Raw genomic sequence first — 12,825 nt, 5'->3', positions numbered from 1 at the left:
TTTTTAGTAATTATAAAGGTAATAGGCAAAATAATATTTGATTATATCTACATGTAATGATAATTTTTTCAAAATCAATCACCAATTATTGTGAGTTATATTTGTTTATGTCATTCATGTCTTTTTTATTTGGTATTTGAAACATATTGGTATATGTGATTTTGATAGCATATTGGAGTCATTATATTACATTATTTACCGTTATTACTCAAGGTTTTTTAACGCCAAATTTTAGGACACCCTCTTTTTAAGCCAAAATGATCATTTTTTGGGACTCCAATCTTTTGGACATCCAATTTCTCCCAAATAATCAATGACCCCAATTTTTTCTGACACTTTGATCAGAAATCAACCTATTTGCAGTAATCCAGTGACAAAACACACATGTTTTTTACAACCTGATAATGGTATAAAAAACAGCAAATGAATGTGTTAACTCACTGCACCATTACATTTGCATGACTGGGGTAAATTGGTACTGTGTGAATACCGCAAATTGACAAAGGCTTCAAATGATAATTAATGATGTGATCACAGTAAGGAAACAATACGATCTAATTCATGCATTCATGCTTTTTGGTGTCAATTAGTAATTTGATTTATTATTAGCTACTAATTGATTGATTATGAAAGTTCGTGATTTATTCACCCAAAGCATTGAGTTTATAGTGTTGTTTCTCTGAATTTTTAGACACTGTATTTTGATAATATTTTTGAGAATCTAAATTTCTAAATTTTCGGACACACATTTTTTCTGTAGTGTCCAAAAACTTAGAGAAGTTACGATATGTTTTGGAAGATTAAATACCTTGGATTTCAATATAATGTTACGTTCCTTTGAAGTGTTTCTTTGATGATCCAACTACTTCAGGCCTGCATAGTTGGTGTGCTCAACATATACTTAAGTCATGTTTATTTTTGCCGCATCATTTTAAAATTCATAAATATATGGCAAAAGTTTGAATGTGACCTCTAAGTGTGACCTTGACCTCTTAAATTGAGAAACTGTTGTTAAAGTTGAAATGCCATCTTAAAAAAAAAGCATGATGAAGGGTAAAAATTAAGATTTCATGTCATTTACTTTTCACTACAAGTTTTTTTGTCACAATTAGTTATATAACTAAAAACTATTGGTCAATTAGTTTGTTACTATTTCAGAAAAACTTACCTATAATTATGAATGAGATTAGCTCTTTATTTCGGGCTTTGATAATTCTCGGAATTTAATTCCAATTATTAAAGTCTTTATTAATTCACATTGGCAATGATTGGACAAATCATTGATGGTTATTAGTTATTTTGTTTCCAACTCAATCTATCAACGGCAAGTAGTGAGCATCAAAGTCACTATGGTGTAAGGGATATTGCTTCTGTTTATCAACTGGAAGGTCATTAGTTTTATCCCTTCTGAGGGAGCATTAATCTTTTGATCTCTCCCACAGACACATAGAACTAGTTTTTGTCCCAGGAAATGGACTCGAGAGCCTTTCAAATAAGCCTTAGGCATTTGATGCAATTGAGCTCAAATAAATAGGTTTAAACTTAATCATTTTTCAATGATTTTATTTGTTTTTTAAGACTTGGAAGCGTCATATTGTTTTGAGCCAAATAATTTCAGAAGATGTCACTACATGCACTTTAAAATCTGATAATATACTCTTCACACTGCATTTTCTGCAAAGGTAAGGGCCGCGTAAAAAATGGAAAATATGCCATCAATGAAAGTTTCCCAGCCCATTTGAGTTTAGCATTTTCCAGAACTTTTTACAACAGAAGTTTATTTTTACATAGACAGCGAGCCGACCCAGTGTCAATATAAATTTGATACAATTATTACTGACTCACTAAAGATGAAAACATACTAATTCAAATCAAACCCGGTAAGTATAAAAATAGTACAACTAAAACGACCAAGAATCGATTGCAATTTGTTTGTCCATTTTCATAATTGTTTTCTGTACACTTGATTTTTTATTTAAATTCTTTTGTTGTCAAATGTAAATGATAAAAATGATATAATGATCCTTATCTGTTGCCCTGGTGATGAATGGCAAAGTTACAATAGGAACAAGATGTTTAACAAACAAGCTGTTCAACAGCCTAATTTGATTGTGAACTCTTAAATGTGACATTGATATGAAGACAAGTTTTACACGCAATCACTCATCTTTTGATGGATTGCATTTGTGTCCCTTAATACATGACAATGTTTTGACTGACACAAGAATTGTCAACCTGTTTTATGACCAAAGTTGACCTATAACCACCAAGTGTAACATGTAAAAGGGGAGTTACTGCTTCAATCCTTTATTTGATATAAACAAGAGTTGTTTCATATAATTCATAATTAAATTAAGTTTATTTATGATTAAAATGGAATTAAGATTTTTCTAACAATTGAACTGGTGAACAAGTTTTTGAACACACATGTCAAAGCATTGTCAAGACAACATTCTGACCAAGTTTCATAAAGATTGAGTCATTAATTTGGCCTCTAGTGTGGTAACATGTTTTTTCTAAGATTTGACCTAACTTTCAGACATGAATGACCCAGATTTAAACTTGGCCTTGATATTGCCACTATAAACCTTCTGACCAAGTTTTATTAAGACTGGATACAAAATGCTGTACAAGAAGAGGTGATGAGTTTAAAGGTGACAACACATACCACACCCACCTGACATTATGTAATCACAATAGCTCACATTGAGCACAATGAAACAAAGCCATCTGCCCATACCCATTTGATCTGCCTGGATGCGTGTGAATGGAGCTGATAGGCAAGTGTCCCGTACTCGATCCACAATTTGTGGTTGGAGCTGTCAATCTCTACGGCTCTCTTGAAGCACCGCAACGCTGCCACAGACTTCTTATAGATCGGTACGTCCATCTTGAGCTCAGCCTGTGTGGCCATGAATATAATGTTGACTATGTTTTTGTCAAATGAGTTATATTCTGGGAAAACTGGGCCTTATGCATGTCCCGGATCAGCCAATGCAGTCCGGGATGACACTTTTAGCCAACTGCACAGGCTAATCTGGGACAACAATTTACGCCCAAACAGGATTTTACGCTAAAAAGGGACTTCATTTAAATAAACAAGAGCTGTGTTTGAGAAACACAATGCCCCCTACTGCGCTGCTTTGAAGCCATATATTTGACCTACAAACTTGAAGGATGACCTTGACCTTTAACCACTCAAAATGTGCAGCTCCATGAGATACACATGCATGCCAAATATCAAGTTGCTATCTTCAATATTGCAAAAGTTGTGACCAAGGTTAAAGTTTTGGGACAGAATGACAGACAGACAGGCAAAAAACAATTTACCCCCGATCATTTGATCCGGGGGCATAAAAATGTCCCAGATTAGCATGGCGAGTCTGCACAGGCTGGGACGACGCTTTCTGCCTCAACTGCATTTTTGCAAGACGAGAACTCCTTTAAACAAAAAAATACCATGAAAGCAGAATGTGTCGTCCCTGATTAGCCTATGCGGACTGCACAGGCCAATCTGGGCAACACTTTGCACAGATGCATTAGGCCAGTTTTCCAAGTACAAGGCTTATATTCAAGACGCTGAGGCCTGGAAGCGTACCGATCTGAGTTTGACCTCAAGCTGGCTCATGCGGGCAAGCGCCATCCCAGCCCAGGAGTCCAGCCTGTCAGGTACCATGCACAGGTCCTGCATGTAGAACTTGATGGCCTTCCTGGTACAGACAACAAACAGTCATTGATTGTCAGGTGAATACTGGGTTTCTTTTGAAAACGAAAATCTGGTTTATACTTGTTTGTTTAGAAAAAGAAAATCTGGTATATTGATGGTTTGTTTAGAAAAAGAAAATCTGGTATATATCAGTTTGTTAAGACAAACAAGAGCACCGCATAACGGGTGCCACGCTTGGCTACGGGTGCAGTTTTGAATAAATGAAAGCTTGTCAGAATTTTTTATTCTGTCAAGCTTTCAAGGTCACGGTGACCTTGACTTTTGACCAAGTGACCCAAAAATGGGTGCAGTATGTAGAACTCATCAAGGTGCATCTACATATGAAGTTTCAAAGTTGTAGGTGGAAGCAATTTGATTTTATAGCCAATGTTCAAAACCTTAACAAAATGTTAAGGTTTTAGCACGACGCACACGGCGGACGACACGATGAACTGGCTATGACAATACCTCGGGTTTTCTTCGAAAACGCAGAGCTAAAAATCAAGTATACACTGCTTTATTTAGAACAAAAAAGACATTACTAGTCACATTGAAATGAAAACAAGAGCTTATCACAGCAAAGCAAATAACCCAACCCATTCCAACATTGAATTATCTTGATTCATTATTCTTAAAACTTTACCAGCAAGATTTAAATTAAAAACTAGACCTTGTAACAACAAAGAAGCAAAGACAAAAAAATTCCCCATCTGCAAAGACAATCCCACATCTCCACTTTTTTTTGTAATGCTTGTATTTCAGAAATTCTATGAAGAAAAAGCGGCATCACTTTTGCACTTTTTTACTTAAGCGATTGATGATGGCACTGAACATGCACTCTTTCATACCATAAGGGACCATGCATGTAACACGTCTCACTTACACAGCCTCCTTGCTCTTTAAGTAGTAGTCGGCCAGCAGGTAGTAAATCTCTGTCACAATAGGCCTGAAAAAAGGAACACAATTTAGTGAACTTTGTCCATAAAAACATGTTTCAACAGGTCTGAAAAAGGAACAAAATTTAGTGCACGAGGTTCACAATTTAGTGTACATTGTCTTTAAAAACATGTCACAATAGGTCTGAAAAAGGAATACAATTCAGCGAACACTTTCAACAAATCTCTGTCACAACAGGTTTGGAAAATGAACACAATTAAGCGCACTATGTCCATGAAAACAATGAAGATCAACATTAAAGCTTCTTAAGCAATTTTGATTTATGTATATGGTTCTCACCTTTGAATATTTATCAAACACATAATTCATTAACTTACAGAGTAACCTGTCGGGTTTCAATGGTAACAGGGATAGAATTGGCAGTTCCTTTGACATAACTTTGTATCTCATCCTGCGTTACACCTGAAAAAGAAATTCACTAGAACTGTTAGTGTTGTCCCTGAAATTATCTAAATATATGAAAGCATGAGTTATAGTTGAATGAGATCTAGCTATCTATTCACTTATAAGTTTTAAGTTGATAACTATCTTTGTTTTCACAATATGCCATGCAAAAATTCAAGGACACAAATTGAAATTTCTTGTGCACTACACATTCCTGTAATGTGACCTACCTATCTACTGAGTTTCAAGTTGATATCTCTTTAAGTTTTGAGACACGCTCCGAACAAAATTTGAATATAGAGATAAACAAAGCACAATAATAAAAAATATTAAGCAAGAGTAATGGTTCTTGTTCACTACACTTTCCTTCAATTAGTTCTACCTACCTATGAAGTTTCAAGTTGATACCTCCTATCAAAAAGGAGGGAGGGATGGGGTGCAGAGGGGTGTTTAGTGTGGGGGTGTTGTCATTTATTACATTACCTTCCAAAAATAAGAAATAAAATTGGAAAAAAAAAAATTGGGGGGGGGGGGGATTCTTGGGTGGGATGGTTGGACGGTCTTTTAGAAATAAAATAATAACAAGAGCACCGCATAACGGGTGCAACCGCTCGGCTGCGAAAGGTTGTCAGAATTTTTTGGGTGTGGAGTGTAAAACTCATCAAGGTGCATCTACATATGAAGTTCCAAGTTGAAGGTGGAATCATTTTGATTTTATAGCCAATGTTAAGGTTTATGCATGACGCCTACGGCGGATGGCAGACAACACGACGAGCTTGCTATGACAATACCTTGGTTTCACTCTGAAAACAGCCGAGCTAAAAATAAATATTTGTGATTTTTTAACAATGTTTTAAAACAAGAGGGCCTGAAAGGCCCAAAGTCGCTCACCTGAGATTCGAAGGAACTGACCTGTTCTGTGCAGCCCAAGATGTCATTAGAACAATATGGTCTTACCAACTTTCATGACTAGTGAACACCCTGGCAGCCACGTTTTTCAACAGACCAGAACCATTTTCATACACATCCAAGATATCATTTAAACAAATATACTGACAAAGTTTCATGAAGATTCATATAAGGAAAAATGTCCCGCCCACTGGTGGCCATGTTTTTCAAGCAACTGGAACCACTTTCGAACTTGTCCAAAATATCATTGGGACAAATCTTATGACAAAGTTTCATGATGATCGTACAATAAATATGGCTTCTAGAGAGTTAACAAGGTTTAACTATATATATAGCTATATAAGGAAAAATGCCACGCCCCCTTGGCGGCCATGTTTTTCCACCAACCGGAACCATTTTGGAACTCATCCCGGATATCATTGGGACAAATCATCTGACCAAGTTTCATGATGATCGGACAATAAATGTGGCCTCTAGAGTGTTAACAAGGTTTAACTTAAGCAGGATATATAGCCATATTAGGAAAATAGCTCGGCCCCCTGGTTGCCATGTTTTTTAAGCAACTGAAACCATTTTCGAACTCATCCAAGATATCATTAGGACAAATCTTCTGACCAAGTTTCATGAAGATCGGAAAATAAATGTGGCCTCTAGAGTGTTAACAAGGTTTTACTATAGCCATATAAGGAAAAATGCCCCGCCCCCTGGCAGCCATGTTTTTCAACCAACCAGCATCATTTTTATACTCATCCAAGATATTATTGGGGTGAATCTTCTGACCAAGTTTCATTAAGATCGGACAATAAATGTGGCCTCTAGAATGTTAACAAGATTTTACTATAGCCATATATAGCCATATAAGGAAAAATGCCCTGCTCTTTGGCAGCCATGTTTTTCAAGCAAACGTGACCATTTTTAAACTCAGCCAAGATATCCTTAAGACCAGTCTTCCAACCAAATTTCATGAAGTTTGGACAATAATTGTGGCCTCTATAGTGTTAACAAGGTTTTACTATATCCATATAAGGATAACTGCCCCGCCCCCTGGCGGCCATGGTTTTTCACTGATCTGGACCATTATCATACTCGTCCGAGATATCAATGAAACCAATGTTTTGACCAAGTTTTATGATGATTGGGCAAAAATTGTGACTTCTAGAGTGTTCACAAGGTTTCTCTATAGCCATATAAGGAATACTGATCCGCCCCCTGGGGGCCATGCTTTTCAATGGACCAGAACCATTTTTGAACTCAACCAACATATCATTTGGACAAATAGTTTGACAAAGTTACATGAAGATTGGGCATCAAATTTGACATTTACAGTGTTCACAAAGTTTTTCTTTTTTTGGACCTAGTGACCTAGTTTTTGACCCAGCATGACCCAGTTTCGAACTCAGTCGAGGTATCAATGGGACAAATGTTCTGACCAAATTTCATGAAGATCAGACAAAAAATGTGGCCTCTAGAGTGTTCACAAGGCAAAATGATGACGACGGACGACACACAATGGACAAAAAGCGATCACAAAGGCTCACCATGAGCACGTTGTGCTCAGGTGAGCTAAAAAAAAATATTTATTTTTTTTAGGGGGGGGGGGAGTCAGGGGTGGGGTCAGGGGGGGGGTTGAGAGGGGGGTATAATGTGAGGATTTGGTCATTTATTAGATGATCTTTCAACAAGAGCTGTCCCCATAGGATGACTTATGCCCCCCTATAATTGCTTGATAGAAGTTATGAGCTTTTTTTGAAACCTTAACGCAGATTTTGAAACCTAAACACGGACCCTAAGTTCAAGGTCAAGGTCACAGGGGTCAAAATTTTTATGCGTATGGAAAAGCCTTGTCCATATACACATGCATACCAAATATAAAGGTTATTTCTCAAGGGACATAGAAGTAATGAGCATCATTCGAAACCTAAATGCAGATTTCTAAACCTAAACGCGGACACTTGGCTCAACGTCAGGGTCACAGGGGTCAACATTTTTGAGCGTATGGAAAGGCCTTGTCCATATACACATGCATACCAAATATGAAGGTTATATCTCAAGGGACATAGAAGTTATGAGCATTTTTCGAAACCTTAAAGCAAAGTTTGACGGAAAGATGGACAGACGGACGGACAGTCCGATCACTATATGCCCTCCTACCGGGGGCATAAAAATAATAACAAATGGAAAAAAAATGGGGGGGGGGATTCTAGGGTAAGGCGTGGGGGATGGTTAGTGGTATGGAATGAGTGATGTATTGGACGTCATCATTGATGACGTTCATTCGAACGAATGATAAAGGGGGCTAAGTTTCGTTAAGGTGGCGAGAATCACCGCGATTTGAGTTTCTTGAAAACTGGCCTAGCACGTTTGCTGAAATTTGACATGTATATGGACAAGAATGCGATCTACCTGTTGGCGTAGGCGTTATACCTGGGAAAAATCAAGTTTTTTTATTAAATCACGAAAAAGTTTCGCAAGTTTGACGAAACCGGAATTACAAAATGCGGTATGTGGATATACCGAAGTCCTACCGAAATCCCCGAAATCAAACTTTGATAAAAACAATGTTTCATTAGTGATTTCAGTGTATTTCGCAACGATCTATATTAAAATACGCAGTTTTTCAATACACAATCAATATTAATGGGGATTTCGTGGGATCTCGTGGATTTCTGAGGATTTTGGTAATTACGGGAAATTCGGTATTTCTTCACACCCGTCAAAATGGTCGACTTCGTCAGAATGAACGCTTAGAAAGTATTTACAAAAAAACATCATCTCAAACGATGTAAAGTGAACGCTACTTATCTGTTTTGTAGATAAGTATACGATCCATTGGAAAACACTAACATTTGACATAAAAAACGCCAGTGGATATGGAAATCTTCATCGTTGGAAATAGCAGACGGCGTCGACCAATGGCGAAAAGAACGCGAGAAAGTATTAACAAAATAACATAATTAAAACTGATGTAAAGTGAACGCTAATTCGCTGTTTTGTAGATAAGTATACGATCTATTGAAAACCATAACATTTGACATAAAACACCCGTGGATATGCAAATCTTCTGCGTACCAAATAGCAGACATCATGCGGCGTCTAATCTGAGTCTACGCTGTTTGCCAAGGCCGATAGTATAATGAATGGAAATGCACAAACTCAGCAACTGGCAAGCATATATGCATTAGTAGATTGTTTCGTGATTATTTAGAAACGACTACATAATTCTTTTGGTTCAGCCAGTGCAACTTAACAGAAATAAGTATAATAGTTTCTACACCTGACAACAATGTGCCAACTTTATACAAGGTAAGTTGTTTACATTATTAAAAATATTTCAAGCTTACAGTATACAACAATAAACAGCTGGTACAATGTAATGTCATCGTTTTAATTTTAATAAGCCCGTGGTTTATTACCCTTTTTAATCTTATGGTTCAATGCATCTCTAACACCTTCAATTGACATTCTCGGCTCGGGTACTACTTACCGGTACATGTACCCCGGGTACTCTTAACTTTACTTACATGTAGCCCGGGTACGGTAAAGAAACTTAAACATACCCGCAAATAGTAGATTGTATCCGAGTTGTATATCTGCCAAAAATCCGATGTCGTTAAACATGCTAGCGATTAAAGTAAAACAATATTGTTTACCTTAAAGAAACTTCTCTTTAAAAAAAATCTGCATCAACATGCTTTTTAGTATGAGTGTTGAGAGGACGCCGTAGGAATAATCAAGTAATCAAGAATACGTCTCTGTTTCTGCTTTTATTTCCTTCATGTATAATGACGATAAGGATTGACGACTAACATTGACGGCAATGATAACAAGCATTGAAAACTAACACTAACGACAAGGATTGGCGTCTAGATGTAACATTGACGATTCTCTACAATAAATGAAATTAACAATAAAGAATGAATAATACGATTATAGTACAACAGATCTGCTATTCGAAGTATAATATGATAGCATACACTCATTAGAATAAAAGGTTTCATAAATAACAATTTGAAACATTTTCAATAAATATCGAAATATCTTATACAATATTTATTACACAGCATGAATTATTTGTTAAAACATAATATAAATACCAAATATGGTGTTCCCCATTTAACGGACCTCGCAAACCAAAAAATGTTTCTTTAAAAAAATCTATGACGGTAAAAAGTGAACGTGCGACATCGCGGAAAATATACTTGACAACGTCATACAATGACGCGACTTTAAACAATTTAAGATTTTAAATTGAATCACATTAATGATTGTAAAAATGAGTTTTGATAATACATTGTATAAATGCCATTTAACAGAAAATTGACATAAATGTAAACATAATTAATTTTTACAAAATAGCCGACAACAACCGATTTAGTGTTAAAATTCCCGGGTATGTTTTAGTATATTTACCGTACCCAGGGTACGAGCCTTACTAACTGTATTATTATTATATCTCACCGACTACCTTTACCTTGTTGTGTTTCAACCTGAAATTTATGTAAAATCCGGCTTTCTTTACTTTTATTTTTCATTCATTTGATTACGCAATTGTTGACGTATCTCGTGGAAAATTATTTGAATCTTTGGATTTTAGTGACGACAAGCTGGAAGTGTCAATTTATTTTTTACAATGAATCTAAGATGTATTTAATTTTTGTGTGTTTGTCATGCATAGTTCAGTGTTTTCCAGAAAAATTTGAGTAGCCAGTTATATGGCCGGCAACTATGCAGTAAAACCAAAGCATTTGTGACATTTACTTGATATATTTGGGAAAAGTAGCCGGCATCAAGAGTTAATGTAACCGGCAAGATCGCTAGCAGCCGGTATTTAAAGAGAACACTGATAATAGTAAACTAAATCTCTACGACGGGATTACAGCTTTGTAAAATTGTTTTTTGGGTGATAATGGTTAGTAATTCATACTAATGTTATTAAAAAATATCGGCTTTAAATTTAATTTGGAGAATGGGATGGAAGAACAGGAAATGAAGAGCATACAGGGATGGAAATAAGTGGTTTACCGTGAACCCGGGGCAAGTAGATTTTGGCCTGGGCAACTCAATTTCAAAAGTTGGTAAACTTCTTTTTTTTAAAGCTTAAAACAATTCACTGCAATAAAAATTGAAAAACAATTGATCACCATGGATCAATACTAGTTAAATAACATTCATTATTTAGGAATAGGACATGATTCAATTCAGGCTCATAATAAAACATCATGCATTGAACATGTGTTGTCACCAAATGTATTTAATTATCTATTATTTTATTAAAAGAATGTATAATATTCACATGATCATATTTCTGGGCTCGTTATTCTTTATCTGGGCAACCAAAATACTAAAGATGGTTGCCCACAATAGTAAACAGTTAGTTTCAATCCCTGGCATATCATTGTATCTCTATTGTTATAAGCATTGCATTAAAGTTGTGATTGAGGTTAGCCTGTTGTTTATGGTATATTTACATTTTAGCTTGACTGTTATATATGAAATATATATAGTCGAGCTATCCTACTCAACCCGGCGTCGGCGTGCGCATTGGAATGTTTGCGTACCACCTCAAATATATTTCCTATGTCCATTGACATATTGCTTTTATATTTTGCATACTTCATTACCGACATAACCCCAATCTATAAACAAGAGCAGACAACTCATTTACTGTATCAAGCATTTTAACAGAATTAGGCCCTTTTTCACTAAGAATAATATGCATATTATTGATAAATCTATGTTAAAGTTTGCATATGACCTCAAATATTTTTTATGTCACTTGACATATTGCGTTCATACACCATGTATTTTGCTTATTAACCAACATGACCCCAATGTATAAACAAGAGCAGATAACTGTATCAAGCATTTTGTAACAATTATGGCCTTTTTTTCACTTAGAATAAGCATATAATTGATAAATGTATTATTAAGTTTGCGTACCACCTTTAAATTGCCATAACTTGTTTATTATGCTCCCCCCCCAAATTTTTTAGGGGGAGCATATAGTCGCCGCTTCGTCTGTCCGTCGGTGCAAAAATTTGTTTCGTACCCAATTTTTTTTGTACCCGAATTTATATATGTACCCTTTTTTTTTCGTACCCAAATAGTTTTTTGTACCCTAATTTTTTCGTTCCCTATAGGTTTTCATAACCAAATTTTTTTTCGTACCCAATTTTTTTTTACACAAATTTGTTAGAACCCAAATTTCTTTGAACCCATTTGTTCGTACTCAAATTTTTTTCGTACCCAAATTCGTTTTGTTCCCAATTTTTTTTGTACCCAAATTTTTATTTGAACCTTTTTTTTCGTACCCAAATAGTTTTTCGTACCCTAATTTTTTTTATAACCAATTTTTTTTTCGTACCCACATTTTTTTGTACCCAATTTTTTCGTACACAAATTTGTTCGTACCCAAATTTCTTCGTACCCATTTGTTCGTACTCATTTTTTTTTCGTACACAAATTTTTTCGTACCTTATTTTTTATTTGTACCCATTTTTTTCGTACCAAAATAGTTTTTTCGTTCCCTTATTTTGTTTGTACCCTTTTTATCGTACTCAAATTTGTTTTCGTACCCAAATTTGTTTTTTTTTTCCTACCCACATATTTTTTCGTACCATTTTTTTATAGAAATAATCGATTTTCAATTTGATTTCATCTCTCCACTCATTCCATCACGCGAAACCCTTAAGGTGTCGCAACTCTAGTACCATTTTTTTATAGAAATAATCGATTTTCAATTTGATTTCATCTCTCCACTCATTCCATCACGCGAAACCCTTAAGGTGTCGCAACTCTAGTATAGGGAGTTGATGAAAAATCCGTTGTAAAAATGAGCATTTATTTCATATTGATTTTGAACTTGTATT

General features: G+C 35.6%; 1 protein-coding gene and 1 long non-coding RNA gene across 3 annotated transcripts in view; one reads left to right on the top strand and one right to left on the bottom strand.

Annotated features, from left to right (window-relative positions):
- The window catches only part of LOC127845581 (uncharacterized), a 478,937-nt gene that overhangs the window by 69,569 nt on the left and 396,543 nt on the right, over positions 1-12,825 (top strand). The gene's annotated exons all lie outside the window — the stretch shown is intronic.
- Positions 1-12,825, bottom strand: part of LOC127845162 (calcineurin-binding protein cabin-1-like) — a 125,293-nt gene that overhangs the window by 59,281 nt on the left and 53,187 nt on the right. For both annotated transcript variants that reach the window (XM_052375923.1, XM_052375932.1), the window contains exons 27-30: positions 4,981-5,065; positions 4,590-4,652; positions 3,599-3,710; positions 2,741-2,902 (exon numbers count right to left, since the gene is read on the bottom strand). In XM_052375923.1, coding sequence (XP_052231883.1) covers positions 2,741-2,902; positions 3,599-3,710; positions 4,590-4,652; positions 4,981-5,065 — 422 coding nt within the window. The remainder of the gene's footprint in view (positions 1-2,740; positions 2,903-3,598; positions 3,711-4,589; positions 4,653-4,980; positions 5,066-12,825) is intronic.

The sequence above is a fragment of the Dreissena polymorpha genome, chromosome 1 (genome assembly GCF_020536995.1).
Source record: "Dreissena polymorpha isolate Duluth1 chromosome 1, UMN_Dpol_1.0, whole genome shotgun sequence".
Taxonomy (NCBI): Eukaryota; Metazoa; Mollusca; class Bivalvia; order Myida; family Dreissenidae; genus Dreissena; species Dreissena polymorpha.
This window is presented reverse-complemented; position numbering and strand designations above follow the sequence as displayed.